Here is an 18712-nt window from a genome sequence, read left to right on the forward strand (position 1 = left end):
TGTAGAAGCTTCAAGGTGAAGTGTGGCTTATCAGTTTGTAGAAGTTTCAAGGTGAAGTGTGGCTTCCTTCTAGGAAGTTTCGTTCACATTCTATTCCTCAGTGGGACAATGTTTATGGTTCTCTTTGACATGCAGAGTTACACGCATGTAAGCATGCTTTCTCTTCATCATCAAAACAGGCAAACACTCACCTAGCAAGATTAGAGCTAAAGAGTGATCTATCAAGGAAGTTAGGTACATTTTTTTTCTGGCTTTTATGGATAGACTTGAAGGAAGGTGAACAAAGGATGTGAGGCAGAACCATACAAGCTCTTCCTCCCTTTCCTCCAGACTCTGGCAGATTGGTGGCCATTAACAGGAAGAGAGAAAGTGAGAAAGAACTTTTTGCTTTCATAAAGAGCTTCCAAACTCAGTTTCAACCTTGAGTAATCACTCCTAGCTCTGCCTTGCTTTCCTTGTTTGGCCTCCAGTTTGGTTTCAGTGTCTGTGTCCATCCCACTTGACCAGAAAATATTTCCTCGACTGGAATACTTGATGTTATTTGGGGTATACTCTGTACCCCACACTGACCCCACTCAACCCTCACACCCTCAAGCCCTGTCTACAGCCACAGTTGACATCCAGACCATGAGATGAGGGCATCTAGAGGCTTATACATATAATACAAAGTCTGAGAAACATCACCAAACAATGGCACTTCTAAAGTGTTGCCTCAACATCTCTTCTGGGACTCAAGGGTGACATAAAACACATTGGTTTTGATATGGAGAACTGTTGGAACAGCTTGTATTTGAAAAAGAGAAAAATAAGAAAAGCTTGAGTTGACAAGACTCAACAAGATACAAGAAAATGTGTGGCGAAATAAAAATTATTTTGTTTGTAGCATTTGGCTAGGGCAGTACCATTTTTTTTTAAGTGTTGAAGAATATTTAACATTCCTGGAGGGTTTAACAGACAGTAGACACTGTGCTGTGTGCTGTACATGAATTATCTCATTTCGTTTTCATAGAAGCCCCACAACACAGATATTATCAGTTACTCATTTTAAGGCAATGGATGCCTTGACTCACCTGTTTTAAATCCACCAGCAGCGAAGCCAAGAATCCAACTTGAGCATGCAGATTGCATAATCTGCCCCGTTAGGCACTACACTGTGCTGCCCCTGCTACATGGTGTGTACGCTACACCGGGAGGGTGTGAGGGCCTCAGGAAATGTCACAGTGGGGTTGAGAATCCAGACCACAGACCGATAGATCTCAGATCTTTAGAGTTCTACAAATAAAGGGACTAATTTACTAAGCAGGCTGAATTCACAAGTTACAGTAGAAAATGACTATTCTTTCTCATCCTCATACCCTCAGATCTGCACCATGGAAATAATTTTTCTCCCTCCTTTAGATTCAATCTAAAGTATATCACATAAAGTCCCGGTTCTTCTTGGACAATAAGAAGGGTTTCAGCCATTTCAGCCTCAAAATTTTCATTTCATTATCAAAAATATCTAGTGGCATGGAAAGCCAAGGCTCTGTGCCTCATTCTAGGGTGAAACTGCTGCTTGCCCTCTGTGGTGGCTTGAATCAAAATGGCCCCCATGGCTCATAGGGAGTGTCACTACTAGGAAGTGTGGCCTCAGAGTAGGTGTAGTCTTGTTGGAGGAAGTGTGTCACTGGGGGTGGGCTCTGAGGTTTTAAATGCTCATGCCAGGCCCACTGACTCTCTCTTCCTGCTGCCTGCTGATTCTGATGTAGAACTTTTAGTTCCCTCTCTGCCACCATGCCACCATGCTCACTACCACGATGATAATGGACTAAACCCCTTCAGTTCTTTCCAGTACCTGCCTCTACATCTTCAGTTTTCAACTGAGACATGACAATTTCAATTGGGACAAGAGTCACAAACCAATTTTGGAACTATCTCTGAAGACATTGCTTAGTAAGCAAACACTCCACCTTGGAAGTTGTTGACATGAGACACTGATCTGGTTGCTTTCGCACAAAGACAAAACTGAGAAAGAATCAATGTTAATATCTTTTTATACAAGTGGTCAAGTCTTTGTAAAAACTGAAGGGAGCCATTAGTGATGAAGAACTCCTGGTACCAGCAGCAGGTAATTAATTAGCTATCAAGGTACAGAATGACTCTAAGGCCTGAGAAGCCAGTGAGTCATAGGGATGTTGTGAATTGTGTCCCCAAAGCAGACTCACGTGAAGCCATGAGAGTCAAGAGGCTCAGCTCAGATGAGAAGGAGGCCCTTAAAATCAAATATGCTAGAGGCATTCCTTCATTAAAAAACTTAAAGTGGGCAGTGCAGATCTCCGTGAGTTCAAGGCCAGTCTGGTCTACAGAGAGTTCCAGGACAACCAGGGCTACACAGAGAAACCCTATCTGGAGAAACTAAAAACAACAACAGGAAAAAAAAAAATGTGGATCTACAAGTGGTGGTCAATGCCCAGCCAATCACAAACAAAACTGAGAAAAATGCATAGGCCTCAGCCCAGGCCAGTAGTTTCCAGAGGCAAAAGTAAGCTTGTTTATCTTAAGGCCAGAAAGTGAATTATATGCAGGAGTTAAGAAACATCTGCTCAGAACCTTTTTTTCTGCTCCTTTTCATATCTTCAAGATTTGATTTGCTTACTTGGGGTGAGAAAATGATTCCGATTGCAGAGATATACTTCTGTGAACAGCACACATAGAATTTCAGAAGGTCAGAGCATATAGAGGTCTCCATAGGCTGCTGCTGCCATAGCCTCCTTTCAGAATGGAAAGGAGCAGGGTGGTCAAGACAGGCACAAGACTTGATATCAGAAATCTCTCATTTTCATCTCATCTGGCTCTTTACCAGTCGTATCACTCTTGCCAAGTCCTCCTCCTAGACTTGTGAATTTGACAGAACAAGGTTTCCTCCCTAGAATATGCTCATACCCAGCCCCACCTAATATGGGCAAGCCCATACTAAGCGGCTGGAAGTGAGAAGCATCTTTCAAAATGATTCAGACAGGCTCTTTGAGCAAAATTCTTCACATGCCATAGGCTGAATGATGAATCTGATTGTCTTGTAGCTGCTTGGTGCTGCAATCAGACCTGTCCTGGATGAATTCTTTCATTCCCTCTGCCCACATCTATCCACAACCCCAGATAGTTGCACACAGGAATTAAGAGAGTAGAATAGAACAAGCTAGGTCAAAGGCTAAGGTACAGCTAGACATTGAATTAGCAGCAGAACGCTTGTGGAGCAAAGAGGTAAGAGAATTCCCTTCCATAGACCAGGAGAAGGGTAACCACATGGAACTGAACATGGAGTCCCAGTGTGCTCACTGGGGGCAGATATGATGAGTGGAATATAGGAGAGTGGAGACTCTGATTCTTCATGAAAGATGGACAATGAATAGAAAGTGGAAGTCACTTTGTGTTTATTGAATCAACACATGTTTGCCTTTGTGCATCCTGAGTTTCTGAGGTCCTGGGTCACTTGTATGAAAACCTACAACCTTTGGATAAATTAGAAATACTCATAACTAACAATATGAAATAGGAAAGTCACTTAAAGGGGGGACTTTCTCTCTCTTGTAAAGATTTGGGTGAAAATTAAAAACAAAAACAAAACAGCTCAGCGGGAAAAGTGTTTGCCAGGCAAACATGAAGACCTGACTTTGATACCTAGAACCCATAGGGAAAAGCTTAGAGAAGTTGTGCACATCTGTAATCCCTCAGAACTGTGGAGGTGGAAACAGATGGGTCCCTGGGACTTGCTAGCCAGCCAGCCTAGCCAAATCAGTGAGTTCAAGGACAAGTAAGGCTCTGTCTTTAAAAAAAATAAAAGAAAAAGAAAAAATGATGGATGGAGACTGAAGGGGTGGCTCAGAAGTTTAAAGCACTGGACATTCTTCCAGAGGACCAAGGATTAACTGTCAGCACCCATGTGTGACTCACAACCTTCTGTAACCCCAGTTCCAAGGGATCGAATGCCCTCTCTGGTCTCCAAGGGCACTGCATACATGTGGTGCACAGATATAGAAGCAGGCAAATTACCCATACATGTAAAATAAAAAATAAAAATGTGTTAAAAAAATAAACCAAGGTTATGGCATTGAGGACAATGCCTAAGATTGAGCTCTGGTCTCTACTTACATACACTCCCCCCCCCCCCAAACACACACACACACACAGAAAGAGAGAGAGAGAGAGAGAGAGAGAGAGAGAGAGAGAGACAGAGACAGAGACAGAGACAGAGAGAGACAGAGAGAGACAGAGAGAGACAGAGAGAGACAGAGAGAGACAGAGACAGAGAGATCTGCACATATACATGCATATATTCTGACTGTAATTCTAAGGGGGCTGTCATGTGAATGAAAAGTAGTAGGGGAAGAAAAAGCCCATAGTAGAAATACTTTGCTGATTGCCTTGTACCCTGGCAGAGGCCATGGCTTAGGAAGATCCAGATGCCACAAAAGTATTGAGGGACAAGAAAGAAGCAGCAGTAGATGAGTTCCCATGAACTCTACCTGAGGCCTTCTCCAAGTTCCCTAAGGGGGAAAAAGTGATGTATTCAAACGTGCATCCAGAAGGAGGTGCTAAAGGCACCTGGGAGTTCAACCAAAGTCTTCTCAGAGGAATAAGCTGGGTAGTCCTGCAACATAGACTTACCAAGTTAGCACTCCAGGATTCAATGTGTCAGAGTGTCGTGGGTGTACGTGCACGGGAAGGAGTGACAGTATCAGAAAATAAGAAGTGAGACTACATGACAAAGAGACTATCACTGGTCCATGATAAAATCAAAGTAAGGCAACAAATAGTCCATACATCCCTTGACCAGATAATTTGACGCAGTGCCTCACCCTGATTCACATTATCTGAATCTCCGCAGAAAGCTGTCACATGGGTGCATGTAGATGAGTGTGGCTGCCTGCCTGTGGAGACGAATGGCAGGACCACCATGAAACAATGATTTTGTCTTCCTTTCCAAAGTCTTCTAACCTATACTATCAGTTTTTAATCATAAATTTGGAAGTCCTCCTAGAAAAGGAGAAAAATAAACTCACCATTTTAATATAGGATTGAACTTCAAATTGGTTGTATGTTTACTTAGAAAGATTATTTGAAGAAAAAGGGTGCCGTTTGTTCTGCAGGAAAATTGAGTTCCCACCCCTACCCGTGCCCACTGGCCCCTTGCTTGCACACTATCTACCAGGAGAGTGAGTCAGGAAGTTTGGATCATTACAGAAAACAAAGAAGGTGCATTTCTGAAGAGTCTTGATGAAGAGTATTTTTAATTCCTTGTCTTGTCATGGAAACTAGTTGCTCTTGGAGATTGCTGTGGGCTCCATATTTATAATTAAAATATATTACAAAAAATATTCCCTTTCCAGGGGTTGTATAGCAATGTTAATATACAATAGTAATTACATAGTTTCAGCGAAGTAACTTATATGGAGTGCTAATGAACTCATAGGCCAAGCTTTTCTTGTCCCCACTGTGACCACTGAAGCATTTCCTCCAAAGTCATATAGTTGCCATTCTGGTTTCCTTTCTATTGCTGTGGTAAACATTCTGACCAAAAGCAACTTGGGAAAGAAGCAATTTATTTCTTTTTAGTCTTCCAGATCATAGTCCGTCATTGAAGGAAGTCAGGACTAGCGTTCAAGTCGGAACCTGAAGTAGAAACCATGGAGGAATGCCACTTGCTTTCACACTCTCAGGCTTCCTGAGACTCATGCTCAGCCAGCTTCTGTATACAGCCCAGGACCACTGGCCCATGAAATGGTCCTGCATCAATTATCAGTCAAGACAATCTCTCACAGACATGCCTTGAAGCCAACCTGTTAAAGGCAGTTACTGTACTGAGACTCTTTTTTTCAGGGGATTCTAGGTTGTATCAAGTTGATAAACCATGCTAATCGGGACAGTTAGAGTACATACAGACTCACCTTCATTGGTGTACTTAACCCAAAATTTGTGGTTATATCTACCTTGAGGAGACACAATTTTACTCATGTCTTCCTTTACCCTGTAACAACCATCTATGTCACCCAAAGGCAGTCTACTACCACTGAATATTAAGAAAGAATGTTGATCATTTCCTAATGTCACTATCTCGAAGAGACATGGCTGTGTAAGTGTAGGCTCTACACACTCTGCCTTATTCCTCTGAGATGAGGTCTTTCAATTAACCTGGAACTGGGCTGGTGTCTAGCAAGCTCCAGCAACCCTCCTGTCTCCACCCTCCTATAGCACTGGGTTGCAGGCTTGTGTGTGGCAATACCCAGTGATTTTTTTTTTAAATGTAGGTTCTGTGGATCTGAATTAAAGGCCTGTGTTTACAGAACAAGTAAATACCCTTACCTGTTGCACTATCTCCACAGTTCCAAGACTGTTAATTTTGATTTGTACTCACAATTGAAAATGTGTATGTTTATTGTGGACAATTTTTAAATAGTGATAAGCAGAAGAAAAGAAAATGAAAATTATTCTTTTAGAAAAATTTTACTTTTAGAAGCCATCAGTAACCTGCAAATACTTTGTGGTCTTCTTTCCCATTCTGTTTTCATTCTTCATTCTTTAGTTAAAATAATACTTCTGTTTGGTTGGTTGGTTGGTTTTTTGTTTTTGTTTTAGAATTTAAAACATGTATACAATGTAGTTTGACCTATTCATCCACTCCTAACATCTCCCCCAACTCTTCCCAAATTTATCTCCATGCCTCACCCCTTCCCAACTTCATGTCCTCCTTTTTTTATAACTCATCAAGCCCACTTTGTATCTATATACATAGGTAGGTCAGGGGTCATCTTCTAGAGCATGGTTGCCTTATCAGGAACCACACCCTTAAAGAAAACTTGTTCTACCTCTCCTAGAAGCTACCAACCTCCAATAACTCCTCAGCTAGGGATGGGGACTTGGGAAGCACTACACATACCATGCTAGAACGGTAACTGGCTTGATCTTGTGTGGGTCTCAAGCAGTGGTGCCTCATTTGTTACAGACATTCAACTCTAATACTTTTCTACTTTCCAATCTATGTTTTACTCTAGTTATAGATCATTTTTAATCTTTCTATTTGAAAAGATAGAAAAGATGCAATTTCTCTTTTGCAAACGAGGAAGCATTTTATTTTCATTACATGCTAGTAGACGAAGCAGCTCTTCTCTTTCAGTTTTGGTATGAACTATTTCTCTCTACACTAAGACTACTTTTGGGAGTTCTACCTCTCAGACATCATGTTCCCTCTGCTTCTCCCTTTTGGTTCCTTCCAATGGCTTCCCCCACTCCCACCCCCACTCTCCCTCTTTGCTTTTGGCTACAACTCTCAGTAAAACGTCCTATCAGATTTTTCCTTCCCATGGACCTTAAAGGTGGGAAGCCTTCAAGGCTTCTAGTATCTGATGTTTACCTAAGCAGTGGAAAGAACAAAGGTGAACCTTAGATTGTCCAAAAGGGGAAAGCATGAAGCCAAATAGCTGTCCCCTGGTCCATTGTCATTATGGTGTTATCTTTGTCTGGCTAGCAATGGTCAATTAATATAAAAAAAAAAAAGTTCTGATGCACAGTATATCTTCCCATTGACAAATAAGACGCTTATTTTTATTGAATAACATATGTAAATGTTGATAACAAAACCTCATCATGGGCTTGTTATTCTTCCAGAGGACCCAAAGCCAGTTACTAGTACCTATATTAGGTATATCATGACTGCCTGTAGCTCTGGCTCCAGGGATATAATGCTCTTTTCTGCACTCTACAGTCACCTGCATACAAATTCACATATACCCACATGGACACACACACACACACACACACACACACACATGTATATGTATACATATATAAAACTTAAAATTAAAATTTAGATTTAAAAACAGTGGAAATGACAGAAGTTGGAAGAGTAAACTTCTATGGTGTGCAAATACCCAGAGGAAATACAACACAATAAGCAGATGAGACAGGAACTCACCAAGACGGCTGTGGGAATGAATGAGTCTGAACTTGAGACTTCTTACTGGCTCCACGCCATGAACATAACAGCTCAACTACATGATGTATACCCACAATTGCCTTGTCACCAACATGGGTTGCTGGGTAAAGAAGGAATTTGTACCTTTTCCCTCTAGGGTAGAGTCTACCCTGTGCCATTTAATTCCTCTTCCCCTTCCCTTTTCCAGTTACTTTACCATTTGGAAATTACATTTCCAAAAATGTTTAAAATTAATTTTTAAATTTAGCAGAAAAAAGTAATGAATTTCACTGTGGCATTTCCATACATGTGTGCCACTATACTCTGTTCAGATTATCTCTCCCAAGGCTGTCACCCAAGAGTCCTGTCCCCAAATAGACAACTCTTGAGTTTTTATGGCACATGTATTGAGTTACCCTCTCTCTTTCTCCCCACCATTAAAATCCTTTCCTCTACTCTCGTGATTCTCTTTCTATTTCATGACCTACACACAGACATATGTAAGTGAATATATATGCATCTACATGTGCATACACAGAAATACATATAATGAAACACAGAGTACTTGTCTTTCTCAGTCTGGTTTATTTAGCTTAACATAATGGTTTCCAGTTTCATCCGTTTTCCTCATATGGCATGATTTCATTTTTCCTTGTGGCCGATTAAAATTCCATCATTTATGAGTGCCTTGTTTTCTTTATCCTTTCATCTGTTAAAGGACATCTAGTTTGGTTCTGTACCTTAGCTACTCTAGACAGAGCATCAGTAAACGCAGATGTGCAAGTATTGCCAAGGTACTTTAACTTAGATTCCTCCAGCTGTACTACCAAGAAAGAGCACGACAGATCTGGGTGTCCTGGTAGCTCTATTTTCACTTTTTTGAGAAGACTCCACACCAGTTTCCACAGTGCCTACACAAGTTTGCACCTCCAATAGTAGTATAGAAGGGTTCTTCTTTTCCCAAAAGTCAGGGATGGTCTCCTTAACCCAGAAATTAGGACAATTAAAAGTTCAGGTAAAACACTTTCAGAATATTCGTTCCACGGGGAACTTAGAAGACAGAGGTGGAGTTGTTGAGAAGTTGCTAGGGGAAGAATGGTACTTTTTAAGGTAAATAATTGCCCTCAGGGGATGCATAAGATCTGAAAAGTTAGCAGCTCATACTGACAAAGTAAACCTCCACACCCAAGAAGAGGAAACAAGGTGCTTTGAGGGCTTCCTAAGAGGTGAGCCCCCTGCCCAGCCGAAGTGAATCTTGTGTGTGAGGTTAGCACTCAGCCTCAGTGGTTCTCTACAGGAAGAGTTTAGAGCAGGGGACGAGAGTTTGTCACCAAAGCCTCTTGTAACCTCTCACTGGTACAGTTCGAGGTCTTTGGCTTCCTCTAGTGACTTATTAAGAAAACTCATTTATTTCAGGCTACTGAAAAGTTCGTCTAGGTCAGTTACCTGGTAATGGACCATTAAACAAAATGCTTATGTTATGTGGGCAGATTTGCAGAATGGAATAGTATAAATCAAAAGGTACTTTCTAGGCTTGAAGCATCTGCCCTATGTTGGAGTAGGAAGGAATGGAGGAGGTATGGGGTTGGTAGAATATGCAAAGGCAGCCTGCCTTCTCTAAAGACAAAATGGTGAATTGTGTCAGCACTTGGAAGAATGATTCCTATAAGATGAAGGAAAATGTAACCCTAGATCTGATAGAAAATTTGTTGCTAGTAGAATTTTCACCCTGGATTTTTATCAAGATTGGACTTTTGAAGAAGGCTTTCATCCTGGAAGATTATAATAACTTTGGCTTAGTCTAACTGTTTCCTCATGTCTAATTGCGTGGCCACATTATTATTTCCTTGGTCTTTAGTTTTAAAAATGGTAAATGCTATTTATTGTCACCACCCCAAACAATTTTATGTTCAGTCTGAATGCTTCAATAGGAAACCCAGTGACTCTTAACGCTTTTGAACCTACAATTTTATTAGCTGTGCATAAAATGCAGGGAAGAGCAAATAATTTATTTTTACTTTCTTTGGTGCTTCAAATTATAATATATGTGGCTTAATTTATTAAGAACCTTTAGGACTCCAAGATATCTTAATGTTCACTAAATTTAACACCGTCACTCTTCAGATGAATAATACATACTTCAAATACAGCAGCTAACCAGATGATGTGTAAATAGAATTTAATACCGATTGCAAACAGGTCTTACCATATTATAACTTGAAAGGTATCTCCAAAGAAACAAAAATATTAGTGGTTTCTTATTTCTATTTTATATCTACTGTATAAAGTATTTGTACTGCTGTGTAAAGTACATCTACTGCTGGCTGGCATAGCCAGTCTTTCTTACTGGAATGTTGCTGAAGCTTCCTATGAAGGATAAGAGCTTGGTGATTCACTCTCTCTATCCTCCCTGCCAGGATGAGCTTCTGGAGGACCCCTCTTTTATAACACATGTAATTCATGTTCTTATCACTGTCCAGGCCCTCACTAAATGTTTATGAAGTTGAGAAAAGTGGAATGAAGTTCTCTAATTGTCCAAAAGAGCTCAGAACAAGATCAGCTATCAAGGAAAAAAAATTAATCGTGATCTACAGAAGACATCAAGATGTTACTGGAATAAAAAGATGCTGAGTTCGTGCTGTGTGCAATGTGGGCAGCTACACACTGAGTGTGGATTAATTTCTGAAATGCATTGCTGCATGAATTCTGCAATTAGGTTTACTCCCTACAGTGTATTGCAGACCACCTTCCTTATCTTAAGAGCACTTGTTCCTGCTGTCAGTTGTCCTCATATTGGTGGGCAGAACTGACCCCAGTACAGGGGGCTTCTGTATACTGGTGTGCGTGCAAGAATCACACCCTTTAAGATTTTACTGAGTACTTTGCAGAAACAAATTCATATTCATTAGTTCATCTGATATATATTCAAAACCTCTAAGGAAGACATCATCATGATCATCTACACATTTCAGATGAAGAATCGGAAGTTATGGAGCTCAAGCGATTCACTCCTGAAGCAGGCAGACTAGAATTTGAATTTCCTGACTGCTCATTCAAAGCTTTGCCTGTTCTCCAAAACATGTCTCTGCTGGGCAGTATACTGTTGTGAGTCTGCCATCTACAATGCACAAGAGTCTCCTTCCCTGAGCCGTTCTGTTCTCAGGCAGGCTGCCTTTATCTTGGTCCCTAGGTAGATCTTAGACATAGGCAGATCACCTCTTTCTGGCCCTTGGATTTGCTATGTATAAAGAAGGAGGAAGGAATTCTTCTGACCAGGTGGTTTCTTTCATTTCCACACTTTTGACCACAATTGGGAGGGAATCTGGATCCTTCACACCAATCTGAAAGTAAGAATTCTGCCCGTGGCAACAAGTAACCTAGGATTGGTAACAAGTCCAAACCAAGACACTCCCTCTGTTGACTCAGAGGACAAGATCTGTAAACTGTCACAAGTTCCTTGAAGGCATACTCAGAATTCCAATCAGCACCTCCCTAGGTTTTGACCCTCTTCCCTAAACTCTACTACCGAGAGCCCAAAGCCACCCTTCATGATTTCCACAGAGATACCTTCTGACCAGAAACACTTTCATGGTGAGTATGGGAACAAAATAAGAGAAGATAATGGGGGTGCTTTGATCAAAGAACATTATATATGCAAATAAAATTGAAAAGGAGTGAACGACATTTACAAACTCGGGGTCAGAGCTGAGGGGAGGTCAGAGTCCTGCTCCATTCAGCGCTCTCTTCTCTCTTTCCCACAACTAGATAGGGCTTCAGCCACTGTTAGCAGACAAGGAAAATCAGGATGGAATTATGCTCTTCAGATCTTTCATATTTAATGCTGTGGCTCTGCTCTAGCTGTCTTAATTTTTGATATGTTGCATCTGTCTTCTGTTTTGCTACAATGATTTACATATACCAAAGTCATTGGCCTCCACAGAATGCACCAGGGTCCAATTTTTAAATTTTCTTATTTTATTCTGTGGAACTGTTGATGTTTTTAAATGCATGTTTTATATCAAAAGTAAGTATTTCATCAGGGTAAGTGGAAAAATAAGTTAAGCTTCCTTCTGAAATTCTCTTAGCCCACTCCGTCCCCACCCATATCCCACTCAAATCTTTTTATCCCTAGTACTCTTCCCTCAATTCATATCACCTTGTCCTCCTATCCCCCCTCCCTTAAGGAATCCTCTCCAATGTCCCTTTCTATCTTCCTGGCCTCTACAGACAGTTAAATACATGATGCTAAATGTTCAAAGCTAGTATACACATAAGGGATATAGCATGTGGCATTTATCTTTGGGGGCCTGTGTGACCTCATTCAGTATATTTTCTAACTTCATCCATTTACCTGAAATTTTACAATTTTATTTTTTCATAGCCAAACGTAATTCCACTGTGCATATGTACCACATTTTTACTATCCATTCATTTGCTAATGGACATCTAGGCTGATTCCATTTGCTAGCCATTGCAAATCGAGCAACAATAAGCCTGGTACACTTCCCCAACTCAAGTAAATAATCCCCCAACTGACGCTCATGAAGGCAACCCTAATTAGATGCACTGGGACACAAACTCATAAGAAAAACATGACAGGAGGAAGATGGAGACTCAGGAAGAAGAAAGATTTGGTAGATATGGAAACAAGATAAGAAAGGATGAGGAGGCTTTGATTAAAGAACGTTACATTGGCCGGGAAGTGGTATTGCACATCTTTAATTCCAGCACTCAGGAGGCAAAGGCAAGTGGATCTCTGAGTTCAAGGCCAACCTGATCTACAAAGTTATTTCCAGGACAGTCAGGGCTAAACACAGAAAACCTGTCTTGAAAAACCAAAGGGGTTAAAAAAAAAAAAAGAATGTTGTGTCTGTGAATGAAGTTAAAAGGAGTAAAAGAATAAATGTAATATAGATCTAGCAAGATAAATACTTAAAGAAAGAAATATACCTGAAAATTGAAATTATTAAAAAACAAATCTGAGGGCTTTGACTTATACAGGGAACAGTCATTCACCACAAAGGACAATGACCTACTGCAAACCCAGCTGAAAAGGGAGAATTCACAACAGTAGACAGGTGGAGAGCTTTTCAATCCTTCATGCTCAGTATCCATGAGTGCCACTGTTCACCAAAACCTTCCAGCACACCACTCTCTCATTATTTACTTAAAGATCTTTAAAATGCACTGTCTAGATTGCATGTTACTGAGATAAAAGGAATATATATCAAGATTCAAATCAAACTAGACAAGTCTAATACCGTGTTTCTCCATAGTACTTAACACAAGTCTATTTATTTTTAACTTTTATAATTAATCTCTACATCCCTAAATGATAAGATCCAAGAAAGAAAGTCTCATGTCTCTCTATCACTGTGCTCACAGACAGATAAAAAATGTCCTGCACATTTCCTGGAACATGGCAGCTCCTTAATAGATGTTCATCTCAGGGACATAAGCCTCAGCCCTGATTCATGAAGTAGAGTATGTGAGAGGATTCCATGACAGGCCCTGACCTAGATGTACAGGAAGCATGAATAACAATAGAACTGAGATGTAGGAAAAGATGCCAAAAGTCACTGAAGTGTCGCTATTCTCCCCGTGTGTTTGATGGGAAGAAGGGACCACTGCTACCCCACATTGTGGAACCCGCCTTTCTGTCCTGTTCACTTTTACTACTTTCCCTATGACCATGTCTTTTTTCCCGGATGTTTATTTTCCTTTACTGTTTCTTTACCTCTGCAATACTCTATTCTTTTACCCCACCCCTTTTATGGATTATCTTTCCTTCCACCTGGATTGATTACTTGTTATGTAACTGTTATTGCTCAAGATGCTTGTTATAAATTAATGGCCAAATCAGGGGTGCTAACCTTTAGAAATTTATATGTTAGCATGGGAAGCCCATTCTCCCTTCCTCCAAAATCTGTTTTGTTATTTGTTTGTTTGAGACAGGGATTCATGGGCCTCAAACTCCCTCTGTAGCTCATACTGTTCTTGAACTCTGATCCTCCTGTGTCCAACTCTCACATGATAGGATTAGAGGAACATGTCACCATGCCAGTCTCTTGCCCTCACCTCCCTTTTTTCTTTTTCTTAATTTTCTCAGGGGAGTCATTTCAATGTCTTGACAATTTCCTTCCATAACCACCCAGGTTAAAAAACCAGGCTGTGCCAGGCGGCAGTGGTGGTGTCCGCCTTTAATCCCAGCACTCAGGAGGCAGAGGCAGGTTGATCTCTGTGAGTTTGAGGCCAGCCTGGTCTCCAAATCGAGTTCCAGGAAAGGCGCAAAGCTACACAGAGAAACCCTGTCTTGAAAAAAAAAAAGTAAACAAAAAGAAGAACCAGGCTGTGTCCCAGCTCTAGTTTCAACCTTAGTCTAAGACGTTGTGTAAGATCTATGATGATATCTTTACTTGCCTATCCTTGACTCTACTTCCTCCACTCCTGGCCAACCTGTCCAACTGTTCCATGAGAGAAAACGTGACGTGGGTGAGTGAGTTTATCCTAATGGGTCTCTCCAGTGACAAGCACATCCAGGCTGGACTCTTTGTCCTCTTTGGGGCCACATACCTGCTGACTCTGCTGGGCAATGGGCTCATCGTCCTCCTGATTGCACTGGACCCACGACTCCACCTGCCCATGTATTTCTTCCTCTGCCACCTATCAGTAGTGGACATCTGCTACACCTCCAGTGGGGTCCCCCAGATGCTGGCACACTTCCTCATGGAGAAGAAAACCATCTCTTTTGCCCTGTGTGGGACACAGCTCTTCTTTGCTCTAACTCTAGGAGGGACTGAGTTCCTGCTGCTGGCTGCCATGGCCTATGACCGCTATGTGGCTGTCTGTGATCCACTACGGTACACAGTGGTGATGAGCCCGAGGCTCTGCATGGTTCTGGCAGGCATCTCTTGGTTTGTGGGTGTTGTTAATTCTGCTGTGGAGACAGCAGTCACCATGCGCCTTCCCACCTGTGGGCATAATGTGCTCAACCATGTGGCCTGTGAGACACTGGCACTGGTCAGGCTGGCTTGTGTGGACATCACCCTCAACCAGGTGGTGATACTAGCCTCTAGTGTGGTGGTGTTGCTGGTGCCCTGCTGCCTGGTCTCTCTGTCCTATGCCCACATTGTGGCTGCCATCTTGAAGATCCGCTCCACCCAGGGACGCCGAAAAGCCTTTGAGACCTGTGCCTCCCACCTGACTGTGGTCTCCATGTCTTATGGGATGGCCCTCTTCACCTATATGCAGCCCCGCTCTACAGCCTCTGCTGAGCAGGACAAGGTGGTGGTTCTCTTCTATGCTGTGGTCACCCCCATGCTGAATCCTCTCATCTATAGTCTGAGGAACAAGGATGTGAAGGCTGCTCTGAGTCGAGTTCTGATGAAGAGCTTTGAGTCAAAGAAAAAGGAGACAATTTTCTAAAGGAAGGGGTGTCCTTCTGAAGATTGTGGACATGCTTATGGGCAGGTCATGTATGTGACAGACACATACCAGTGCCTGTCATTGACTTTACTGTCCCCATCCTGGCCAGCATCGGGGTATGAACTATTCATGTGACCTGCCCTTAAGTGTGACTGTATATGTATGTAAGGGCATAGGTATCAGGACCTCAATCTACATGACGCTTCTTGGAGGTAAAAGAAAACAGGATTTTGTCTCTGGTTCTTATTTTGACCCTCATTTTATTTCAGAGAAAACAAATTACAGCACCTTTAAGATGCAAAAGCTATGGAGAAAGTTAAATGAAGTGTGCATTTTCTTAACTGAAAGGAAGAGAGAAAGCAATATAGCCCAAGGGAAGGCTGGTTCAGACATCAGAGCAATGCCCACAACTTATCTTTTCAACGCTCTAGTCCTGGGATGGCAAGATGTCTCAGTGGGTTAAGGTGCTTGCCTCCAAGCCTGATGGCCTGTGTTTGATCCCTAGGACCCACATGATGAAAGAAAGGCCTGATTCTCAAGCTACACTCTGACTTCCACAAATCTGCCCTGATACACTCCTACCTGCCCCAACACACAGACACAAAATCAATCAATCATTCAATGAACAAACAAACAGTAGGAGTCTTCTTCCTTTCTAAAGTCTGTAAATGTGTATCTAACTTTTCTTCAGTCCATGAGAAAAGAAAAATAATAATCTACAAGCTTCAAACTTGTCTGTGCCTGAATTATCAACAGACTTTAGGTCTGAAGTACAAAAGCCAAGCCGAGGATAGAAGTCAGTCAGTAAAGCACATGCTAGACAAGCGTGAGAATCTGAATTTGATGCCCATAACTGACATCTAATGATGGGTATGGGGCCTGGAGAATTGCTGAGAAGTTAAAACCACTTGCTGCTCTCACAGAGGACCTGAGTTTGGTTCCAAGCTCCCACAAGGCAGCTAACAGCTGTTTGTAGCTCCATTTCCAGGGGAATCTCACACCCTCTTCCAGGATTTGTGGGTACTAGGCACCATGTGGTGCACATACATACAGCATACATAAATGCAAAACACCCACACACACATTAAAATAATAATAAAATAAAGCATTTTTAAAAACTTAAAAGGAAGGTTGGTGTGGTAGAACACACTGGTAATCCAGTGGAGTGGCAGAGAGAGTAAGATTCCTGATGCTCATTGACCAAAGGATTGGCCACCTAGGCTGATATCCAAAGTTGTTCTTTAGCTTTCATACACTTGCACATATGTCCTTACACACAGTACATGCACAAGTATGTGTTAATGCTCATGGCACAAGTATGTGTTAATGCTCATGCGCGCACATGCGCACACATATACACAGACAGAAGTGCATGAGTCACATAACTGACACATGGTCTAGCCCATCTTACTAGGGTAGAGAACACACACAGGATCTAAGGCTAGTGACAGTCATGATTTCCACAGCTCTGAACATGAGCAAGTCCACAGGCATCCCTTTCCTTCTTTCTCCTTCCAATTTCCAGGGAGGGCAAATGGCAGGTCAGCAAGTCACACATTAAAGACCTCAGACAAATGTTTAACAATAGGGCCTACCCATATCCTCTTACTAACCCTCAGGAATGCATTCAGAGCACACACTTAACCAGAAGGCTACACTACACAGTCAGAGGTGAATCAAGGTATTCAGCAAAGAAAGAACTCTGTTACAGGCTAAGGCTCATAACAAAAATGACAAAAATAAATCTATGTAACGTCAGCCATCAGATTCTTGACATGGGTAAGGAATACATAGTCAGCCTTTTCAGCAAATGGTACTGGGGAAATTAGATGCATGTGTAGAAACTGGAACTAGATTCTTATCACTTACCTACTGCAACATCAACCCAAAATGAATCAAAAACCATAATGTAAGACCCAACATTTGAAAACTTTTATAAGGAACAGAGAACATTTCAAGCTAGAGGTTGATTTATTGACTCAACCATTCTGTGCTGTTCTTCAGCCTGGCCGCTGCATAATCTTTCGGTGGCCAGAATCCTCAACTAGCCCACAGGCACAACATCATAAATCTAAGGATTTCCTCACCCCGCCCATAAGTTGAACTTGCCTTCTTCTGTTCCCCATGAGGTATTGTGACCATTCTCTCCTGCCCGATGGGTGACAACACAGCTGGTATTGTGGGACGAAAACACATCATGTCATCGAGACACAGCTCTAGTCCTGCTCTAACCTAGAATGTAATGTTGGTCCCACCACTTCTGCTCTCTGAGCCCCACTCAGTTGCCTTCTTTTTCCCCCCAAGGAAAAGAGATGAAAGAGTTTTCCCCCAAAGTTTCATCCAGCTTCTTTTCCTCCTTTACAATTCTCATATTGTCCTTCTCATCCATAGAAACATTTTTGGTGACTGCACCGGGCACTTAGAAGGCACATTTGTGACCAAAGCTTGCTGGAAAAGAATTAGACTCTAGGGAAAGCCATGGGCCCAGACACTCAGCAGCTGATATTGTGTGGGACCTGTTTCTAGTCCTAACCATTGCTACAGAGGAAGAAGAGGGGCAGAATGTAGCATCAACTACCCTGCCTCCATCACTCGCACCCACTCTGACCCCATCTTCTAACCCTGTGTGCATGAATAATGTGGGTGGAAGATTATTCATGCCATGTATTTGTCACTATTGCTTGCCATATAATTGTTAAATATAAAATATATAAATTTATAAATACAGTCTGCTGAGTCCCTTCAGTGTTGCTCATATGTGTATGTGTTTAGGGCTGACCGCTTTGGATTAGATAACAATCAGGGGTGATGTTTCTAGAGGCGACACTCCCTTCCTTTCTCAGCAGCCATTATTTGCCTGTAGCATTTCGCCTAGGGGTTCTGAGATTTCTCCATCTGCATTGATATATCAACTGGTATTGTGATTATATGGTTGCCAAAACAAGACCTGAAAATTGACAACACCAGTTGGAATGCCAACATGTGATCCAATTTTACCTATGTTGATCTACGCCCTTTCCCCCTCTTTATACATTTTTATTAATTGAATTTGTTCTTGAACAATTTCATAAATGTTCTAATACATTTTAGTTATTCTCACTCTTACCCTCTCTTACCTTCTTCCCATCCCTCTTCAACCTTCTCTTCCCTATAAATCCTTTTCTCATGTTTATGTCTTCATGATTTATTTTGTGACCCATTGAGTTTAACAAGCGTCATCTATGTAGCCATGAGATTAGAATTATCCATTGAAGCATGATGGGCTTACCAATGATTACTGAAGACAATGACTGTCCCTCACCCAGAAACCATCAGTAAGGAATAGTTCAACAGGTAGGG

General features: G+C 41.7%; 1 protein-coding gene across 1 annotated transcript; it reads left to right on the forward strand.

Annotated features, from left to right (window-relative positions):
* The first annotated feature begins 14419 nt into the window (after window positions 1-14419).
* On the forward strand, window positions 14420-15373 carry LOC143272204 (olfactory receptor-like protein OLF3). Its single transcript, XM_076566087.1, has one exon. It carries the CDS (start codon window positions 14420-14422, stop codon window positions 15371-15373), a length of 954 nt encoding a protein of 317 aa, XP_076422202.1.
* Window positions 15374-18712: the final 3339 nt, after the last annotated feature.

The sequence above is a fragment of the Peromyscus maniculatus genome, chromosome 3 (genome assembly GCF_049852395.1).
Source record: "Peromyscus maniculatus bairdii isolate BWxNUB_F1_BW_parent chromosome 3, HU_Pman_BW_mat_3.1, whole genome shotgun sequence".
Lineage (NCBI taxonomy): Eukaryota > Metazoa > Chordata > Mammalia > Rodentia > Cricetidae > Peromyscus > Peromyscus maniculatus.

Bases quoted from the DNA above. Each gene is read 5' to 3' on its own strand.
- LOC143272204 (XM_076566087.1), top strand. From the start codon at position 14,420: ATGAGAGAAAACGTGACGTGGGTGAGTGAGTTTATCCTAATGGGTCTC.